Source organism: Papio anubis, chromosome 12, assembly GCF_008728515.1.
Source record: "Papio anubis isolate 15944 chromosome 12, Panubis1.0, whole genome shotgun sequence".
NCBI lineage: Eukaryota > Metazoa > Chordata > Mammalia > Primates > Cercopithecidae > Papio > Papio anubis.
Genome location: NC_044987.1, coordinates 101405344 through 101427115, shown reverse-complemented (window position 1 = coordinate 101427115; position 21772 = coordinate 101405344). Strand labels below are relative to the sequence as shown.

At 46.2% G+C, this 21772-nt stretch overlaps 1 protein-coding gene across 3 annotated transcripts in view; it reads left to right on the top strand.

The window, feature by feature from the left end:
* Positions 1-4409: 4409 nt before the first annotated feature.
* The window catches only part of PTPRJ (protein tyrosine phosphatase receptor type J), a 72418-nt gene continuing 55055 nt past the window's right edge, over positions 4410-21772 (top strand). The window contains exons 1-3 of one of the 3 annotated variants that reach the window (XM_031653427.1): positions 4410-6104; positions 18404-18422; positions 21372-21608. In XM_031653427.1, the coding sequence (XP_031509287.1) occupies positions 6102-6104; positions 18404-18422; positions 21372-21608 (259 nt within the window). In that variant the 5' untranslated portion in view covers positions 4410-6101. The remainder of the gene's footprint in view (positions 6105-18403; positions 18423-21371; positions 21609-21772) is intronic. The other 2 variants (XM_031653426.1, XM_009186067.4) reach the window with 2 other exon arrangements.

Below are 21772 nucleotides of genomic sequence, written 5' to 3'. Positions count from 1 at the left end.
GTGTATATTTAAAGGGTCAGGCTACAAAGTAAAATCCTTTAGAACTTTAGGGCGGGATAGCGCTTGTTTAGTTAGGGGCATTTGGTGACTGCTGGGGAAGTCACCTACCCAGGTGATCTTATAATTACTGTCTGCTTAAAGGCAGCTCTTGACTTGGTCTTCTCCAGGAGAAAAACATGTAGTTTATGCAACTTTTCTCTTCCCTTTCTGCTCTGGATTTGACCTTTTGTTCCTTCAGGTGATTGAAAAAATTCTGAAAGTCACCTGCTTCCTCAGAATTAGTTTCAAGACAAGACTAGATGAACCAACAAGAGTGAAGTCAGCTTTTTGGAAATACCTCCCAAGAGGCCTTGCTCTTTATGCAGGACTGTTATTTCAAAGGATGGTGTCCCCTTCCCAACCATAAGAATGATCCAGTCGTGTTTTCTGGGAACCAGAGTTTGCTGAGGATAGGACTGGGCCTGAAGCTTTCATTGCTGGTCTGTGGGGTAGAGGTAAGCCTCCCCTGTGAAGCTGGTAGGTTATAGGCTTTGGCAGCATGAATTGTTATTTCTGGAGTCCCCTGGGTGCTGTTTAGAAATGCAGGTAGGTGGCTGGGTGTGGTGACTTGTGCCTGTAATCCCAGCACTTTGGGAGGCCAAGGCAGGCAGATGACTTGAGCTCAGGAGTTCGAGACCAGCCTGGACAACATAGTGAAACCCCAACTCTACAAAAAATACAAAAATACAGAAATTAGCCAGGCATGGTGGTGCATGCCTGTAATCCCAGCTACTCAGTAGGCTGAGGCAAAAGAATCGCTTGAACCTGGGAGACGGAGGTTGCAATGAGCTGACGTTGTACCACTGCACTCCAGCCTGGGCCACAGAGCAAGATTCCATCTCAAGAAAGAAAAAAATAAAAATAAAAAAAAAAAAGAAAAAAAGAAATGCGGGTAGATGCTTCTAGCTACTGCTGTGGGATAGCAAGGTAGTTACCAAACTGATAAGGGTAGCATCTTACTTACTGCTGAAAAATTCAGTGCCTTTTTTCTTTTTTTTTGAGACAGGGTCTTGCTCTGTTGCCCAGGCTGGAGTGCAGTGGCGAGATCTTGGCTTGCTGCGAGTTCTGCCTCCTGGGCTCAAGAGATTCTCCTGCCTCAGCCTCCCAAGGAGCTGGGATTACAGGCACTTGCTACCACACCTGGCTGATTTTTGTATTTTTAGTAGAGACAGGGTTTCACAATGTTGGCTAGACTGGTGGTCTCAAACTCCTGACCTCGGGTGAACCACCCACCTCAGCCTCCCAAAGTGCTGGGATGACAGGTGTGAACTACTGCGCCCGGCTTGAGTTTGACTTTTTAAAAATATTCCACATACAAGTGAAGTTGTGCAGTGTTTGTCTTTGTGTGTTTAGCATATTTCACTCAGCATCACGCCCTCCAGGCTCTGCTGGGCACGTGAGTTGTTTCCATGTCTTGGCTATTGTGAATAGTGCTGCAGTGAACGTGGGCAAATTGCCATGTTAAGGAAGCTCCTTTCCAGTCTGAGTTTGCAAACAGCTTTTCGTATATGAGCGCTGAATATTATCAAATGCTTTTCTGAATTCATTGAGATGACTTTATGTATTTTAAAAAATCTATGCTATAATAAATGACCTATATTTTCTATTTTTAAACCACTCTTGTATTCCTGGTGTAAATCAACTTGACGTGTTACTCTCGTTTTTATACATAGCTGGATTTATTTTCACTAATACTTTGGGATTTTTGCCTCAATGATCATGTATGTGATTGCTCTGTAACTTTTCATTCGCATTTTGTCCTTGTCTGTCTTGGTATCAGAGTTATATTGGCTTCATAGAATGAGGTAAATGTTTATCCTTCTAAAAAATTATTTAGTAGAGTTTGTCTAAGATGAGAGTATACACGAGTAAACTTTCTCAATCAAATATTTTGTGATATGTTTCAGGAATTTCATTAGATGTTTGGTTCGATTTTTAAAATATTTCTTTTTATTATTTAAAACTTTTAGCATTGGTGACCATCCATGTGCTGCTTTTAGTGCCAGCTTAACTTGTTTTTATGACATCTTCAGGAAGGAAACCTCTGCTGTCTATTTAATGGAGATGAATTGTTAAACTTTTACCATTAGCAACTATATATCTCTGTGAGTCAGACTTTTATTGATTGTGTACAACTAAATGAAACCCAGAAGTGAAGGAAATGTAGCAAGCGATTTTATATATTTTTTGTTTGCTCAAATTGCCTTTTTAAAATAGATTGATACTCTCTAATAAGTAAATGTGAATTTGGAGTTTTCAAATTAAGGCTTACTAATAATATTATCTATTTTATCTGAGTTTATTTGGGTTTCTTATAAAATGTAATTTCTCAAGAAGATTTTGCTGCCCTAAAAAAAAAAAGAAAAGAACAAAAGGGAAGCCACTGGTTGCTAATGGCTCCTGCGGCTCTGACGATCCTTGATGAAGTGTTCTTTGATTAAGTGTCAAGATGAGTGGTGCAGACCTTTGACAGACACATGATTGTGGTTGGAGAAAGCCCAGCTATTAACTGCTGACCTTGCTGTCTGCGAGCAGGTGTTGAATGAGCTCAGTTCCCTCCCAGCCCTTCTTTTTCCCTGGTGGGCCATTGGCTCCTGAGTAAGATAGATGCATGCAATAGAAGAGCTGTTAATAGCATTTACTCTTTCTTAATCCTTATTAATCCCATTCATATTTCAGTGTCTGAAACTTGGCAGGATGTCAGGAAGCCACGGTGCAAGCAGGGAAATTTTTCTTTGAACAGCAAGGACCAAGTACAATGTTCCCCTGATGTTTAATTTGCTAAAACACGTAAGAAGAAGAAAATTCATACATTGTTAGGTCCCAAAGAGAGTGCCACCAAGCGACCTTGCCAAAACCACCTTGCTGGAGCTTCTTACTATCTTTTTTTAACGAATGGCAATAAAGTCATTTTGTCAAGCTAACCAAGTACCATAATGAGATCTTTGTGGCATAAGTTTACCGAGTGGGGAAATAACTTTGACAGGGGTTGATGTCTGAAATGAAGTGTTGTCTGTCTGATGTCAAGCCTGTGGGGAATTTGAACCTTGCACTCTTTCCTGATAAGACATTAGCCTCTGCGTGGGCTTGTCGGCCCAACCTTTTGATTAACTGGACCTATTTTCTTGCAGATCTAATACAAGGATTTGGAGAACCCCAGTAAAATGCTGGAGGGACTTAGACTCTGATCTCTATTGGGATGTGTCAAATTGGAGGTTTGGTGGGCTTTTCTGCCGTGTTTACTGCGATGGGTGTGTTATTTGAAGTCGGTATGTGGCCTTTAAGGATGTGTTTGGTGTGCAGAAGTTCTGTGTAACAGAGAGGCTCCCAAACGTTACAGTTTGGATTAGGCTTTGGGTCAACTTCAGGGTAGCAAGAGGATGGATAGCCGAGAACATGTGGTCTCCGACTTCCTGGCCCCTGTCTTCTAAGTTCTGGGTAGTGATGGGTCTTTGGAGGGGCAGCCCTTTCTGTCATGTGAATCTTTGCCCAGCCCTGAGGGGGTGAGGGCTGGCCAAGGGAGCCGGGCCATGGTCGGAGAGAAGGCTGAGGCTCCTTGAGAAGCATTTGGAGTTTGAGTCAGTTGTGTCTTTTTAAAAAATTACCCATTTTGGACTTGTCTGTGGAAGCAATTAGAGAGATCACAGGACCGTTTCTGATTCCCAATTCTGTCCAGTGTCTATTCAGAAAAATAGAAAACAGTCAACTGGAACAGGGGATTATTTGAGCACACACAGAGTCCTGTTGTCTCCGCAGCGTGCCCTCAGACAATTTGCCTTTTAGTGAAGTTTAAGCCCATGAAAAGAAATAAAAAGTGTTTTATTAGATGGCAAAGAAAGATGGACTGGACTTATGAGACTTTGAGAATTTTAGCTTTTTCTTTGTTAATGAAACTTTGGAAGAGAGCGACTCTTTCTATAATGCAATTTATTTGTACAATGTGGTAATTATTGTTAATAGCTAATAATGATCTTCAACTGGGTAAAATACTATTGTGTGTGTGAGAGGGGGAGAGAGAGAGAGAGGGGTAGGAGGAGAGGAAGAATATCTTTTGTTCAAAGCTAAACGTTGCTACTTCTGAAGATGTGTGCACCTTATGAGTGTAACCAGCTATAATGTTTATCAAACATATACTTTTTTTTTTTTTTGAGATGGAGTTTTTGCTCTGTCACCCGGGCTGGAGTGCAGTGGCACAATCTCGGCTCACTGCAACCTCCTCCTCATGGGTTCAAGCGATTTCTCCTGCCTCAGCCTTCTGAGTAGCTGGGATTACAGGTGCCCGCCACCACATCCAGCTAATTTTTGTATTTTTAGTAGAGATGGGGTTTTGCCATGTTGGCCAGGCTGGTCTTGAACTCCTGACCTCAGGTGATCCACCCACATCGGCCTCTGAAAGTGCTGGGATTACAGGCATGAGCCACCGTGCCCAGCCTCAAGCATCTACTTTGTGCAAGAGCTTGTGGAAGTTCTTTCCTGCCACAGCTGTGGTTGGCCACATTGCTCCCCCATGAATATGTGGAAACTGATGCTTTGGGAGAATTGGTGGCTCCCCCGTGGCATTCAGATAGTGGGTTACGGGGCAGAGACTCAAACCCAACCCTGACTCCCACAGCATTATTCTTTTTCTGTAAATTGCTGACTTACTCAGTTGATCACAGTTCATTGCAGTTTACAGGATGTGTCTGCACCCATTGTGCCTTTTACGTGTCGATTTTCTTTCCTGAAAGCGCACAAAGCAAAGCACAGGCTCCGCAGTGTGACCGGCCGTGTGCTGTGTGGACAGATGATGCCGGTCAGCAGGCGGGAAAATGATCTGCTAGGCACTGAAGGGCAGAGGATTGGTCTTCCTGACCTTGGTATGAAAACCGTGTCGAGTTCTTAGTGAGGAAAATCACTCTTAGCCCAAATTCCTGCGAAGGCCGATGGGATTGTTTTTAAGATTTGTTGGATTGCTGGATTTGTGGAAGGGAGAACTGGAAGAAGCTATCAGAAGTTTACAGGGCATCGGAGGGAGACACTCCCTTTGGCCACTTTCTCCACCAAAACTATCCTGGTTTTAGCCCAACAGTTTCCTGTGCTGGTCCCCGCCCCCCGCCCCCCAACCTTGTTTGTTTAAAGACCATTAAAGAATGTCTTCAATTTATTCTGGATTGAGCTTTCCTCAAACCAAACCACCCCTGAGTTCACCCCCTAGGGCTGTTCAGGCCCTTCCTGGGGGCTTGTGGTTGTGACTGCCTCAGATCAGAGCAGACCCTGGGCTGTATCATCCTTCCACATTGTCTCTCTAAAGTACCTGAAGCCAGTTGTTCTCAAACTTGGGAGACTGTTTGAGTCACCTCGACAGTGATTGTGATAAAGAACAGAGGCCCAGGCTGGTTTGAGCCCAGGCTGATTGAAGCTGAATAATGCTGGGCCTTTGTGTTTTTACCAATTTCCCCTGGATGGTTCTGCTACCTCCTAGCCTGTGAGAACTACGCCTTTGTGATTTCTTGCCATTGAAATTTTTTCTCACCTTGTTCTTGGCTTGATTGCTCTTCTGTGTTCCTTCCTGCTGTCCAGATCAAATTTAGTTTTCACACCCAGACTCTGTCCCTGCTCTCATCCTTCAGCCCACCCTCCTGCTCCCCAGCCAGCCCCACTGCCAGTCAGTTCAAGTGCTAGGCATGGATATCGAGTCTCAGGCCAGTCCATAGACATTCCAGCACCTGGTGGTAAGAGATGAGTGCTGAGCGGACTCACCGAGGAAGGCTCTGGCTGTGGTGGGGAGGGGAGTTTAGGGAGGTCATCTTCATAGAAGGATGAGCAGAAATTAAGTGGGCAAAGGAGGGAGTGAGGAAGCTCTCACTTTCTAGTGACCAGCATGAGCCAAGGTAGCGGACGACAGCATGGCTCATTCAGGGAATTTGAGGTATGTTGATACATGGAAAAATGTACCTGAAATGTGAGTCCTGCTTTTGTGACTCACCCTTTCCTTTACAGAAGCATTGATTTACATCTGTTGTTTTTTTTTTAAAAAGTGTGTATGTTGAAGAGTTCAGAACGAGATCAAGTGGAGACATAAAATGGTAAGATGTGAACAGTTATTCTCGCCAAATTAAATGGTTCCACCCAAAGAATTTTTTTCTTTTTTCTTTTTTTTTTTTTTTTTTGAGATGGAGTCTCTGTTGCCTGGGCTGGAGTGCAGTGGCGTGATCTCAGCTCACTGCAACCTCCACCTCCCAGGTTCAAGCAATTCTCCTGCCTCAGCCTCCGGAGTAGCTGGGACTATAGGCGTACACTACCATGCCCGGCTAAGTTTTTGGATTTTAGTAGAGACAGGGTTTCACCATGTTGCCCCAGGCTACTCTCAAACTCCTAAGCTCAGGCAATCCCCTGCCTCGGCCCCGCAAAGTGCTAGGATTACAGGCGTGAGCCCCTGCGCCCAGCCTGAAATGTTTTTTTGTTCGTTTATTTCTTTGTTGCTTTTGCCGGCCTTTAAGCAACCCAAGACGAGGGGGCTTTTTCGCTCCATCCCTAGAGAGTTCAAAGGGCCTGCCTTAGGGGACACAGTCAGTGAACTGGGATGAATGAATGAGTTTCAGACCCAGGTATTCTGAATAAGTCACTTTACCTTTCTGGGCCTCTTTCCTCAACTCTAAACAGAGGATGTCGATATAGGTAATCCCTAGGATCTCGTCCCCTTTATGACTGATCACACAGTTTCACTGCTTGCCCTGGAGGCCCTGGTGTCCACGCAAGCCTATTCAGCCTGACCTGTGAGAGGCCAGGCCAGCTCTGTTCCAGGCCCTGAACATCCCATTAAAACTCCCCTCACCAGCCAGTTCCCAGCGGGTGCTGAATGAGCATGTAATGGGGAAGGCCACGAGCTAGGCTCCAGTGGGTAGGAAGTGTGTGACTCCTCTTACCTCAACAGTTTCTGCTGTAACTAGCGGGATAAGGTAAATCCATGGAAATGTGAGGCTTATGCCGTGGGCCTCACAGAGTGGGCCAGGCTGCACATGTCCTGGACACCAAGGGCCTACTTTCAGAAGGCAACTGTGGTCCCACCGCCTTGACCACCAGGCACCATCATCTGTTGCCAGTGGACCTGCGTTTCAAATCATTTTATCTCCTAAATAACCTGTATTCATTTGTTCCTTCCCGTGTCTTATCCACCAAAAATCTCCAATGGGAAATTCAGACAAGCATTGAGATCCTGTGTTCTTAAATTGGGTTGATTGAAATCTAGAAACAATGATTGATAGTAATAATAGAGTTATCTTCTCTTGAACATCTGCCTCATGCCTGATATTATTTCACTTAATTCTCTTAAGGGCTTGAGGAGAGTCCTGCCATAATCCTTCCTTTCAGAGGGGAAGATTGAAATTTAACTCAGATCTTAAGCTAGCAATCGTCAGAACCAGGATATAGAATCAGGACCAGACCACACGGTCCGTGCTCTGAGATGCTGCGGGTCCATCCCTGTGGCTCTGTCCAGGGTAAATGGATGATTTAGGGGAAGGGTCAGCAAACTACAGCCCATGAGCCAAAGGCAGCCACTGCTCGTTTTTGGGTGCCCAAGAGCCAAGAATAGTTTCTACATTTTTAAATGGGTGAAGAAAAAAAATCAACAAAGAATAATGTTTCATGACACATGAAAATTACATGAAATACACATTTAATGCTTGTAAGTAAAGTTCTGTTGCAACTCAGCGAAGGTCGTTAGTTTACGTATCATCGATGGCTGGTTTCACAGTACAAGGGCACAGTGTAAAGCCTGCCAGGCCTAAAATGTTTACTATCTGACCTCTTACAGAAGACATTTGCCGACCCCTGATTTAGGGCACTCACGAGGCTTGATGAGATGTTGAAAATCACCTGTCTCCTCCTGTCACTCTTTTCTGATTGTGGTTAGGCTCTGGTACACCAGCTCTCCAGTGATCTCCTATCTGACGCTCAGAGTTCTTTTTCCATTGCATGGATGTCAAATAAAAGTGTCTGCTTTGTGGCATTTCTGGCTTGAGAGTACCTGCCCAATGTGATTTGCTAAGGTGCCATTTTATCAAAAGTCTTAGGATGACTAGATGGGTTTGCCTTGAATTTGTTTTGCCTTTGCTGATGGTTGTATTTAGGTTATCGTTGAAAGGGGATTGCAGAACAGCGGCAGTTTCCTGTGCTGTCTGGATTGAAGTCAAATGATGCCCTAATTTCTAATTGAAAGGGACTGTTGTAGGCAGGAGACTGTCTAAGAGCTGACCTGTCACCACCACCTGAGATGTCTGAGCCCAGCCTTGGACTTTCCTGGCACATGGGGAAGAGGGGACCTGGGTCCTGGGCTCCCAGCTAAACTCGGCAGACCCCACTGACAGGTGTGTGTTGTGGGGGTGACAGAGGCTTTGCAGAGGGCATTGAGCTCCTTGGATGGAGGTGCGGTGGCTGCCTTGGGGGTTCAGTGCAGCTCTGGCCGTGATGGGCAGCAGGAGACAAGAATGTAGCTAGTCTGAGAACTTCAGCCCAAGTCCCTCCTTTCGTGCAGCAGAATCCAAGACACTGACTTGCCCCTCTCTGTCGTTCAGGCTTCTGTGTTCGCAGAGATACCTTCTGGCCCTGCTTTGTCCTAGTGAGGTGGTTCACCTCTCCCGTGTTTCAGCACTTGAACCCTCCTTCCCGAGGCCGTGCTAGTGGGAGTGATTATAATACTAGTTACTATTTATTGTGTGCCCCTGGTATGCTAAATGCCTCATGTAGATTAGATAATTTAATACTTGCCACAACAGTCTTATGAGGTAAATACTGTGTGTGTGTGTATATATATATATAATTTTTTTTAAAGACTATTTTTAGAGCACTTTTAGGTTCACAGCAAAATGTAGAGCAAGTTTCACAGAGCTATCCCAAGCACCCCCTGCCATTTTCTCTTAGTTATGAAAATGATCAAATGGGCTGGGTGCGGTCCCAGCACTTTGGGAGGCCGAGGCAGGTGGATCACCTGAGGTCAGGAGTTTGAGACCAGCCTAGCCAACATGGTGAAACCCTGTCTCTACTAAATACAAAAAATTAACTGGGTGGGGTGGCGCATGCCTATAATCCCAGCTATTTGGGAGGCTGAGGCAGGAGAATTGTTTGAACCCGGGAGGTGGAGATTGCAGTGAGCCGAGATTGCGCCATTGCACTACAGCCTAGGCAGCAAGAGCGAAACTCTGTTCTCAAAAAGAAAAAAAAAAGAAAAGATCAAATCGACTTCCAAGTGCCCATGTCTCAGGTTGAGTACTGATCAGCGTTTTACCCACCTTTGCTTCAGCTCCCTCCTGGCATTGCTTGTTGCTGGGAGTGGGTAAGTGCCTTTCTCAGGTTCCTGTAGCTGGTAGGATCCCGCTGTCCTCAAAGTTCCTGCACTCAGTGGCTGACAGTGCCAGGTGACTCCCCTTTTGGGGTCCATGACATTTGCTACTGTTTCTAAAGCCCCTACTGTGTGCTGCTAATCTCCTCACCAAGCTTGCAGAGTGGATAGTAACTGACAGGTGAAAAGATGCAAGAAGTTAGGTCACTGGCCCGGGGACATCCTGCTAATAGGTGGTGGTGCCAGGCTTCAAACCCAGGCCTGACTCTAAGTCGTGCGGCTCCTCTGCCCCACCCTGTCTCTGTCTTCCTCATGTCTGTAGTGTGGTGGGAGTCGGTGGGGTGGTCGTTTGACTGTGGGAACTTCTGTTTGCAAAGCCTTGGGAGGACCCAGGTGACTGCAGATAGTTCCGTGAGGAGCATCTGGGTCTGTTGACCTCACTGCTGATGTTCCTCATGGGCCTGTGATAGGACTCACCCTTGGCTTTTCTGGCCAGAGTGTAGACAGAGACCCGCTTAGCATTTTGTGGTCAGTCAGAGGCAGTTTGTGAACCTGGAACTTGGAAGCCGATGTCCTCCTCTGGGAGGGATGTGGAACCTGTGGAGTCAGGAAGGCATATGTTGTATATACAGTCAGCTGGGCAGTGGGGAAGGGAGGATTCCGTGGGGAGCTAGCCCTGAACACAGCAAGCATTTGGTAAATGGTGCCTGTTAGCTCTTTTTACCCATGTTCTAAGGTGGACGAGCAGTGCAGGAGAGAACTGGTAGGATTAATGGAGTGGTTTCGTTATTCAGATTTAAGTGCATGCAACCAGAAGTCTTCAACTGAAGAACTGAAACTCTCTGCCCTGGTTTTTGCTCTTTTTTGGGGATCGTGGTGGTGGCAGTGTGAGGGGCCGGTTCAGGGGTGAGGAGAAAAGGTAGTGGCAAGCAGAATGGTACGTTTTATATTCACACTGTGCACATTATTCACACCTCACATGGGCCAGAAATCCTCTCCTAGGAGAGACACTTAGAAAGTAAACAGTTTGTTAATCATTTCAACCCGTGGACTTTGGTTGCAAGGTGCACTTTGATCAAGGGTTACAAACACCACCGTCTTCAGGGACATTTGGGGACATAAATAAGTGGAATGGAGAAAAAGGTGGAAAAGCATACTGCCTCTCAGTCTTTTGCATGCTCATGTTTGATACAGAAAACCAACAGCGTGGGGGCCATGTTGCTTGGCAACTGCCATTTGTCCTCAGCGTTGGGGTGACATTACTAGGGAATGGCTGTGAACTCCAAGCACTTCCCCCATGGGAAGCGAGGCTGACACTCAGATCCAATTCATGTCTTTAATGTGGCCAGAGGAGAAAGCCAGATCTGTTTGAGAAGCCAAAAAACAAGATTTAAAAAATGCTATCTCCCTAATTTTCTTTTTTTTTTTGAGATGGAGTTTTGCTCTTGTTGCCCAGGCTGGAGTGCAATGGCGCAATCTTGGCTCACTGTAACCTCTGTCTCCCAGGTTCAAGCAATTCTCCTGCCTCAGCCTTCTGCGTAGCTGGGATTACAGGTGTGCACCACCATGCACAGCTAATTTTTGTATATATATGTATTTTTTCCAGTAGAGATGGGGTTTGACCATGTTACAGACCAGGCTGGTCTTGAACTCCCTTGAACTCAGATGATCCACCTGCCTCAGCCTCAAAAGTGCTGGGATTACAAGTGTGAGCCACTGCACCTGACTTCTATCTCCCTAATTTTTAAATACTTAAGATTTTAATAACATCACAGGTCAAGCAATGCATGGCAGTGGGCTAGATTCAGACAGGGGAGTCTTAATTTAGGACCCCCAGATTTATCATACATGGTGGAGGAAGGGTTCAGATAGGGACTTGGCGATTGCCAGCTCTGACCCTCTCTTCAGATGAAGAGATTAGCCCTGTGGAGGAGTGCAGGATTTGTATTTTAGTCTCGATACTGGGTGCTCTGGGTTGAGTTGTTAGACCATTCTGGGACTTCCTTTCTTCCTCCATAAAGTCAAAGGATAGGTAGATCACACATTTTTAAAGTGTGCTCCTTGAGGTGTGTCAGGGGTTCCATAAGCATTTGCTTTCAGTTTAATTAAAAGCAACCTGCACTCTCGTATTTGAGTATATTTGAAATTGTAATGAGAGCAATTGCTGAGGATGGAGTGTGGTGGCTCATGCCTGCCCAGCACTTTGGAAGCCTAAGGTGGGAGGATCAGTTGAGGCCAGGAGTTTGAGACCAGCCTGGGAAGTATAGGGAGACCCCATTTCTACAAAAAACAAAAAAAAATTAGCTGGGTATAGTGGAACACATGTGTAGTTTGAGCTACTCGGAAGGCCAAGGCTGGGGGATTGCTTGAGCCCAGGAGTTTAAGGCTGTGGTGAGCTGTGATTGTGCCATTGTACTCTGGCCTGGGCCACAGGGTGAGACCCTGTCTCAAAACAGCAAACAAACAACAACAACAACAAAAACAATTTAAAAAACAGAACAAACCAAAAAAACCAACCAACACATTTGCCCAAATAGCGAATCACATCAAATTTTAAAATGCACTGGAAACCATCTGCTTCTTCATTTGATTATACATCAGTTATGTTCAAAGTAAAAAGCAAGGTGATTTGAACTTTGAAAAAGCTGCTTTTATCCAGGTGTATACCCGGTATATACATACACAGATATGTATGAAATGTGGAACTCTATACCCGTATGTGTGGAGTTCCTCCTAAGAGTCTTTGAGAAAATAGTTCTATTGCTAAAAATACCCAATGGAAACTTCTGGCCTGGGAGTTCTAAGTTCACCCTCAGCTGTGCGTCTCAAAGTCCACACAGCCTCACCAAAATAGCCCTTCTGGCTACTTTTTTCTGTGTGCTCTTGGAAGAGGCCATCGTGCCTCTAGCTCCCCAAGGGGAAAGATGAGCCAGGGGGATCTTTGCAGGGTGGTTGGTTCTCGTTCCTTCCACGGCATTTTTGGGACCTGGAATTGTACATTATTCTGACCCTTCCCCGCAGTCCCTGATGACAGCATGAAGTTCAGAGTTTATTTGCAGATGAGGCAGGGAAGCCGGCCTGTTCTCATCTTGCTGTGCCTGATGCCTTGTGCTTGAGGCACTGTTCGCCGGGTTGCCTGCTGGCCTGCCTGTCCCTGCCTTTTGGATGGGAGATACTCAGGCTACCCCACAATGCCACACCTGGCTTCTGGGGAGCTTTGTACAATGGGTGTTCGTTGTCTGGCCTCTGGGTCGAGTGGGGGGGCCCACCCAGCCTGTCATTTTAATGATTTACCTTTGAGGAACCAGTTTTATAGGGAGTTGTTGGATAATGCTCACATGGCAGATAAATGGGAGAGCAGGAAGAATGATGGCCTTTCAGAGTTGAAATCTGTGCTGCTCCAAATCCCATAAACTGCTATTTGATTTTAAACATTGCTTGAAGCGGTTCACATTTTGGTTAATTACGTCAGTGGGTAAAAATAACTATTGTCATATGGTGTGTGGGTTTGGTTTTAGAAGGATAAAGAGTCTATTGTTACCCATTGTGCTATTCAGTCACTTATTACCCATCCTTAAAAGCCCAACGTGGATAACAGAAAACCTGGAGAGCTTTGTCACTTGCTGAAATCCAGGCTGCTCCGTGAATTTACCCCCAAACACTGCTCCTTTTGAGAAACTTGTGCGAACTGCCTTAATTCAGTCCATTCAAATGGGTTGATGGGGGCTGTTCCCAAGGCCCAGGACAGGCGGGGGGTTTGTGACCTGCAGCCCTGGAACTGCCTTTGGGTTTCATGGTCTCAGTTGAGACCTGCCCAGGGCTGAACCAGCTTAGTGCTCCCTGGGGGTGGTTAAGGTCAAGGACTTCCGGGTCAGACTGACCTGGGACTGAATCTTAGACTTACTGGCTGTAAGATGCTCAGTCAGGACCTTAACTTTTCCAGGGCTCGGTGTCTACATCTGTAAAATGGGGATAAACAGTTCTTCCCTGCTGGGATTATTGTAAGGCTTGAATGAGATGATAAATACAACATCTGACATGTGATTGGCCAGTAGCTAAGGGTTTAGTCAATATTATAATAAGTAGAATGGAACAGCATTAGATCTCACACAGGGTCACTCTTTATGTCATGTTTTCTGCCACTCTACCCCTGCATATTACCCTGGAGTATCCCCAAGCCCCTCCCTCCCCATCCCTCAAGTCCCTCCCTCTCCATCCCGCAAGCTCACCAGGTTCTGGCGCACCCAGATCTTTCACTGCTTTTCTTGCCTGTGAGCTCTTGGGGAGTCAGGACCACCTTAAGTACCCTCTGCATCTTTGGCACCTAACCTGGGGCCTGGGGCCCTGCAGGGCCACAGTTAGCAGCATGGACAGCGGGATGGACGGAGAGGGGCTGAGAGCCTGGAGAGCTCCTAGGGGCTACAGCAGTCACAGGAAGTCACCAAGTGAATTGAAGGGCGGTAGCTGCGGAGGTTCAGTGAGGCAAGAAGGTGGCTGTTAGGCTGGGAATTAAGGAACCTTCTGTTGTTCGAGTCTCAGGACAACTCAGATGTGGGGTCTGTATTGCAGATGCCTCTGCATCATTTTACAGTAGATGAAACCAATGGCTCCACGAGACCCTCACGTGCCAGAGCTCATGAGTGACAGTGGAAGGTGAACTAACCTCTTAACCACCCTAGTCCACACCTGCCAGGCTGACGGGCTGTCAGTGGTGATGTGATGGGAGCTCTGTGCTGCGGATCTCTTGTGGGCTCCTGAGACCCTGCCCACCCGTCTCTACCCTCCTCTTCCCAGCAGGAGGAGACTGACCTTTATGTTCTACACCAGCGGGTGCCCTTGGCCTCCAGCTTCCAGTGGGCCAGCCCGGCGAGAGGCCCCAGCTGGAGATGAGGGGAAGCAGCCTTGGCCTCTCTCCTTGCCCTTTCTCGCTGCTGCTACCCCAGGATTCTTGCCCATCCCTTACTGGTTTTCCTTAACCCCACCCTCACCCTTGAAAACAGACCCTTTAAAACTCTCCCTCACTCACCCTGGTTGAGTGTGTCATCTGCTCCAGCTAGGATCCTGGCTAATACTGCATGTTTTGGAAAGAGGAATTCGCAGTTCTGTTTATTTTTTTACTGTGGATTGAAGGGAGAGGCCACCAGGTATATGGATGAGGGAGTAGGGCCTGGCTGTCACCACTGGTGTTCACAAAAGGCCCCCGTTTAAGTCCCTTAAATTCCAAATGAGGGGTTATAGGTCGAGTCAGGGTGAGGCTCTAACAGAAGCAGAACCAAAAATAATACGGCAGTAGGTACAACCCTGTTCTGGTACTTCCTAATTTTGTATGTATGTGTGTGCCCCAGGAGCTTCAAGAAATGAAAATGGAAATGCCCTGAGTGTTTCTCAGCCCTAGGATGAGGCTGCTTCTGTGATGTAGGGCTGGAGGTTATGAGGACTTGGTTTACCATATGCACAGTACAGAAGCGGGGAAGTCAGGGTGCGCTGGGCAAGGAAACATCTTTGTGTGACCCAGAAAGAATGAAGAGGAGGGAAGAACCACAGGTTATTCAGGTTTGCAGACTGGGAGACAGGTTTAATGACACAGTCATGTCAGAGGGGAAGAGGAGAATACGTAGGGGGTCTGTTTTGATGTGTATGTACGTGTAGGATTTTCATGTAGAGGAGTTGGGGAAAATTTTAGAAGTTTTAGGTATAAATGCAGCTGGTAAGATCCCTGTGACTTAGTTTCTTTTTTTTTTTTTTCCTTTCTTTTTGAGACGGAGTCTCACCCTGTCACCCAGGCTGGAGTGCCGTGGCACGATCTCAGCTCACTGCAACCTCCGTCTCCCCAGTTCAAGCGATTCTCCTGCCTTAGCCTCCCAGAGTGCTGGGATTACAGGTGTATGCAACCACACCTGGCTAATTTTTGTATTTTTAGTGGAGACGGAGTTTCACCATGTTGGCCAGACTGGTCTGGAACTCCTGACCTCTGGTGATCCCCCTGCTTCTGCCTCCCAAAGTGCTGAGATTACAAGCGTGAGCCACCGTGCCCAGCCTTAGTTTTTGAGTGGGAAGAATCCAATGTTCAGAGTGGACCACTGATGTCATGGCTGCAGGTTTAGCTGAATTGGGATGCTGCAGAAAGCCGTGTTAACAGTTTATTTTTCTCTGAGGCCTGGAGGAGGATCCTTGTGACTGGAACCACAGTTGGGACTGGTAGTGCTTTTTCCTGCTGGCAAGGAAAAAAAAAAAAGAAAAAAGAAAAAAGAAAAAAGAAAGGGTTCGACTTATCAGCACAAACAAAGGAGGATGTGAAACTAGAACCATCTCTAGGGCAGTGTACAAGGCTGGAAGGCTCACCGGCAAGGGGTTTCCCCTCAGGAAAGGGGACAGAGAAGCTTCCACCTTCTGGGTAGCACTGCATGTTCCTGGGCACATCTGGTGACTAACGGGTTTTCTGCCACACCTGGGGTGTACAGGGAAGTCTTTGGCCAGAACTGTGGGCCGTACTGCATTCTTCCCGTGTCTGTCACTGCTGAGTTGTGAGCTTGATCTCTTTTCTTAGTATTTGCTCCTTTTGTCCAGCTATGGGGACCAGCAGAAGCTTTGGGTCATCTGTACTAGTGACTTTGCTGTGAAGATGTAAGGGAGAGTGGTGGAGGTCAAGATCTGGGTTCTGGTTCTTGTGCGTCCTCTCTGGCTGTGTGTCCGTGAACAAGCCACTTATTGTCTCTGGGCCTCCGTGCCCTCTGCAACTGGGTTGTTGGTCTATTTAAATACTTGGAGAAAAAAGCTGGGCATGGTGGCTCCTGCCTGTAATCTCAGCACTTTGGGAAGCCAAGGTGGGAGGCTTGCTTGAGCCCAGGAGCTTGTGACCAATCTGGGCAACAAAGTGAGATCCTGTCCCCATACAAAAATAAAAAAATTAGCTGGGTGTGGTGGTGCATGCCTGTAGTCCCAGCTACTTGGGAGGCTTAGGTGGGAGGATCGCTTGAGCATGTGAGATCAAGGATGCAGTGAGCTGTGGTTGTACCACTGCACTCCAGCCTGTGACAGAGTGAGACCTTGTCTCTTAAAAAAAAAAAAAATTATAAAAATAAATTATTCAGAAAATACTTTGGAAAACAATGCTGGGGAGAGTATGAGCTTCAGATTACACATTGGTTTCAGTCAGGAGGATCTGAGCCTCAGTGGTGTTATCTGTAAAATGGGTATAAAAGTGCCTCACAGGGTTGCTGTGAAGAGGTAAGGATGATGATGGTGACAACAGCAGCGCAAATAGATCATTTAACTTAACTCTCGTTAAAGCAGGGATCGTCCCATTGGCAGATACAGACAGGGAGGGACAGAGAGGTTAATTAAGCAAGCTGCCTGCCCACAGTCACATGGCCAGAAGCAGTGAACGACTTCCTTCAGGTGGTCTAAGTCCAGGTCCCAGCTCTTAGCCATCACTCCATGGTTCTGTGCTGAGACAAGGGATGTAGAAAGCCTAGCACAGTGCCTGTTACATAGTAGGTACTTAGTAAGTTAGAGTTCCTTTTTATCCGCAGAATGCGTTTCCAAGTATAGCCTCCCACAGTGCTTTTACTTTAATCTTTCCCCTAACTGGGCAAAAAAATGTTTGCTGCCGTGTGCGACTTGCCTAGCTATTGACTTCTCTTTTTTCTCCCTCTCTCCTATGATTCATCATAGACTGTGGATTGAGGCTCAGCATAGATTGAAGGGCAGGGGCTGGAGGAGAAAGATGAGCTGAAAAATGGTAGGCCCGAGATGTGAAGGACTTGACGGTAGGGTGAAAGATGGGAATGGGAAGTTAGAGTTGGAGGACCTTGGGGCAAGACTTTTCCCTCTGGGTTTGTTCTTTCCTTCCAGTGCCGTTTATGGAGCGCCTACTGTGTCCACCATTCTAGCCACGGGGCACAGACAAGGTCTCTATTCTCATGAAGCGCACAGTGTGGTTGGAGGAGTCAGTGATGGATGGAGAGTGAGGGCTGTTGGTTTCCATGGCTGCTTGGAGAAGGACTTGCCAAGGAGGTGGCGTTTTGGGCAGGCCATGAAAAGGTCTGGGCAGAGTGTGTTTGTGGGAGGGAGTAAATATGTAAAGGCTCTAGGGGAGAATCAGTTTGGAGAATGTGAGTGGGCAGTGAGACCAGAGGGGCTGGTGGGTTGTGGTTGGGTTTGAATTTTATTCTAAGTGTCATGGAAAGTAGGAGGATGGTTTTTTTCCACTGGGGTCCTTTTTGATTATTTTATTCTTTGTGACAATCCTACTTAAAAAAAAAAAAAATTCTATTCGCCAAAAAGATGTGTTTATGAAACAGTAGAGTATACAACCTTGAATCACTTTAGGTTTTTAAAGTAGAGGGAAATAATTAGGGATCACAATGAATATCCTTGAGGGCTGCTGCCTTCCCCAGCTGACACTGTCAGCTAAACCTTTAAGGCCTCTTGTGTGTCAAACACTAATTCTTCCCAAAGCTGCTTGACATGTGATTAAAAAATTTTACTGCCACCTACTGATAGAAAAAGATGAATTTTTGTACAGTGAAAATCCCAAACCCAGTGGATTTCTTCTGCTGCACATCTGGTTTCCACCGTGCTGTCAGGACTGGGAAGTGGGTCTGGGGAAGGGGTGTGCTGGTCTTGTTACCCCCTCCCACCCACCCAACTGCCCTTTTTTGGCCCCAACAATCTGGTGTCTGCTTCTGTGTCCTTCTGCTTCAACTCATCACACAGTGGGTGGAGGGAGGTGCTGACCTGGGGAGTTGCTCTGGGGAGAGGGCTGGAGGTGGGGGGATGTGTCTGGGGAGAAGCACTGGGCACTGGGAGTCAGCAGCCGCCAGCCCCCACATAACCCAGTTAATCCTTTGTAATTGACCCGAGGTTCCAATGATTCCTTGTGTTTAATGTCCCAGGACGCCCTAACCCTGACCAGCCGACCTTTGCTTAATGTGCTTCTTACCACCCCACCCCCATTATTAAATCCTCAACTGCTTTATTTCTGATTTGCATTTTCCATGGCTGAATGAATCTGCTGACTTCCGTTTTCTTTTTCTGTTTCAGATCCTGTGCGCAGGTGACCGTGAGTACCGTTTTCCTTTCCATTCTTGTGTTGTTCGCTACTGCCCCCTGATGGACACATAGCAACATTAACAGCAATGTGAAAATGCTAATGCTAATTTATTAAATAAAACCTGCTCGGTTTCCAATTTTTCTCTTTTCTTTTCTTTTCTTTTCTTCCTTTTTTTTTTTTTTTTTTTTTTTAGTCGGAGTCTTGCTCTGTTGCCGAGGCTGGAGTGCAGTGGTGCTATCTTGGCTCACTGCAACCTCCGCCTCCCGGGTTCAAGCGATTCTCCTGCCTCAGCCTCTCAGGTAGCTGGGATTACAGGCACGTGCCACCACGCCTGGCTAATTTTTTGGTATTTTTAGTAGAGACGGCGTTTCACCATGTTGGTCTTGAACTCCTGACCTCAGGTGATCTGCCCGCCTCGGCCTCCCAAAGTGCTGGGATTACAGGTGCGAGCCACCACGCCCGGCCCCAGTTTTTCTTTAGAAGTAGGAGTAAGGGTGGAAACAAAAATGAAAGAAATTTTTTTTTTTTTTTTTTTTTGGAAGGGGGGACGGAGTCTCGCTCTGTCACCCAGACTGGAGTGCAGAGGCGCAATCTCGGCTCACTGCAAGCTCCGCCTCCTGGGTTCACGCCATTCTCCTGCCACAGCCTCCCGAGTAGCTGGGACTACTGGCGCCCGCCAGCACACCCGGCTAATTTTTTGTATTTTTAGTAGAGACGGGGTTTCACCGTTTTAATTAATTGTGCAATCATGATGAAAATTTATATTTTCTGTAATTTTTTTCAAGCCCCATTTGTGGGCGATTTAACTTAGTTGAAATTGTAATACAGTATTTGTATATTGTTTATATACTGTTATCCTTTAAGTATTTTCTTGTGTTGCTACATTGCTACATTTAAAGAATGGTGTGCAAGGTTGGCATAACCTTTGGAAAACGAGACCTGGACTCCTGCATGTTTTGCTTTCATGTACAGGGCTGAGTCCCAACTGCTGACAGTGCTGGTTCATTCCCTGGTCTGTAATAAAATGAGAAAAATAAGGATATGACTACAAGTTTTTTACGGAAGCTTAAATATATTCAGTTGAAGGCACCATCCATCCCGGGATTATTTATTTATTTATTTATTTTTTGGCCCCGACAATCTGGTCTTACTAATTTTTTGGTCATAAAACGTTTCTATAAGAATTGAAGCCTGGTTGCAGTGGCTCACGCCTGTAATCCCAGCAATTTGGGAGGCCGAGGCAGGCAAATCACCTAAATTCAGGAGTTCTAGATCAGCCTGGTCAACATGGTGAAACGCCGTCTCTACTAAAAATACCAAAAAATTAGCCAGGCGTGGTGGCACGCGCCTGTAATCCCAGCTACTTGGGAGGCTGAGGCAGGAGAATCACTTGAACCCGGGAGGTGGAGGCTGCAGTGAGCTGAGATCATGCCATTGCACTCCAGCCTGGGCAACAAGAGTGAAACTCTGTTTAAAAAAAAAAAAAGAATTAAAGATAATAGTAGTTGGTAGTTTTAAAAAATGTACCTTTTAGGGAAAAAAAAAACCAAAAAAATCCAGTGGCTTTTGTTTCTTCCCAACATTTGGGAACCTTTTTTTCCTGATTGGTAAAATCTCAGTTTGTGAGATAAAATAGAGATAAAATAATTAGATTGTACTCATGGAAGCATACACAAGGTCAGATCTTGCTGAAACCCTCTAATAAAGCAAATCTCAATTAATAATGGTAATTAGAGCCTGTGCAAACAATGGGAAGAGTTCTGCCATTGGTTTTTCTTCCTGTTAATTAGTTTAATAAATAAACTGGTGGGTACCTTGTACAGGCATGAATCAGGGCTACAGAAGAACACTTGTATGCAGACATCTACCATAGATCGTAGAATGTTGGCCAGGGCTCAGTTGTGGGAAACAAAAACCATGAGCTATTTTAACTGAAAGGGTTTACCCTGGGAAGTGAGAGTTTACAGAGTCATTGGAAGGGCTGCTGTATTAGTTTGCCAGGGCTGCTATAATAAGATCAAGGTCTTGGGGGTTAGGACTTCAACATACGAATTTGGGGGTGGGGGAGCACAAGTCAGCTCATAACAGCTGGGGAGCAGGCTTTAGGCCTAGCCCTGGGAAATGACTCCCAGACTAAGGCTGCAGAACTGACCCCGTGGAGAGTCACCACCTTGGTCACAGACAGCACAGGGAGGAATCAGGGGAGTCCCTGCTGTAGTTGCTCGATCCAGGGGTGTATGTTCTGAGCTGTGATTCTGGGATCAGGAAGCTGCAGCCACTGCTGTAGTGTTGGAAGCCAGGCAGCGTGAGCTCCAGTCATTGCATCCACACTACAGGTTTAAGAAGGAGGAAGGACAGAAGGTTGTGCTCCACCCTTTAAGGACTCTTCCTAGAAGTCAGACGGAACGTCTGGTCACACTCTGTTGGACAGAACTTAGTCACGTGCAACATCTAGCTGCATGGGAGGCTGGGAAATGTAGTCTTTGTTCCCAACAGCCATGCATACACGGGGCCAAAAATCTCCAGGAGTATGATGAAGGGAAAATGGGGGAATGGAGTTGGGGGGGTCAAGAGTGGTCTCTGCTGCACCTCCCTGAACAGAGACTCTGGGAGACTAGTAATGCATTCAAAATAAAGTGGCCAGTGTGGCCAAGGTTCTCCTCCAGAGCCTAAGCCCTTGGCCACAGGAGCTCACGCCTCCTCTCATTTCCTGTGAATGACTGTGTGCAATATAAGCACGGAGCTTCTGCACTCTCATGGCCAGGTACTCTCCATGTGGCCAGAAACAGCAGTTCCTGAGGGGGCTCATGTTGTAGGTGATGATACAAAGAAGAGAAAGAGAGGGATCAGTTTTCCTAAGTTTGCATTTCATTTCAGAGTAAATAGTTTGTGAGGTGGGGCATCCCTGTCTCCTGGAGAAATGTATTTTTAATCTAATTGTTTATTATCTTTGCATAGCCCCTGGTCCAACTCATGACCCTTCAGTAACAACTGTTGCCACAGCGGAAAGTGGCGTAACCCAGATCAGCAGTGAAGCAGCATCCTTTTACAAACTGAATGGAACTGGAACTCCTCAGGTGCCAACAAATACCAGTGAGGGTGGCGAAGACTCTGGAGCCAATGATAGTTTAAGAACACCTGAACAAGGATCTAATGGGACTGATGGAGCATCTCAAAAAACTCCCAGTGCTACTGGTAAGCATGGGCTTTTCTGCCGAGCAGTCATGTTTCTTAAAGGAAATTGGTATAATTTAAAATGTCATGTTTTCCAAATATTGTTCTTCTTTCAATTACCTAAGAAAATCTTTAAAACAATTTTTATAATGATAGTAATGCATATTCATTATATAAAATATAGA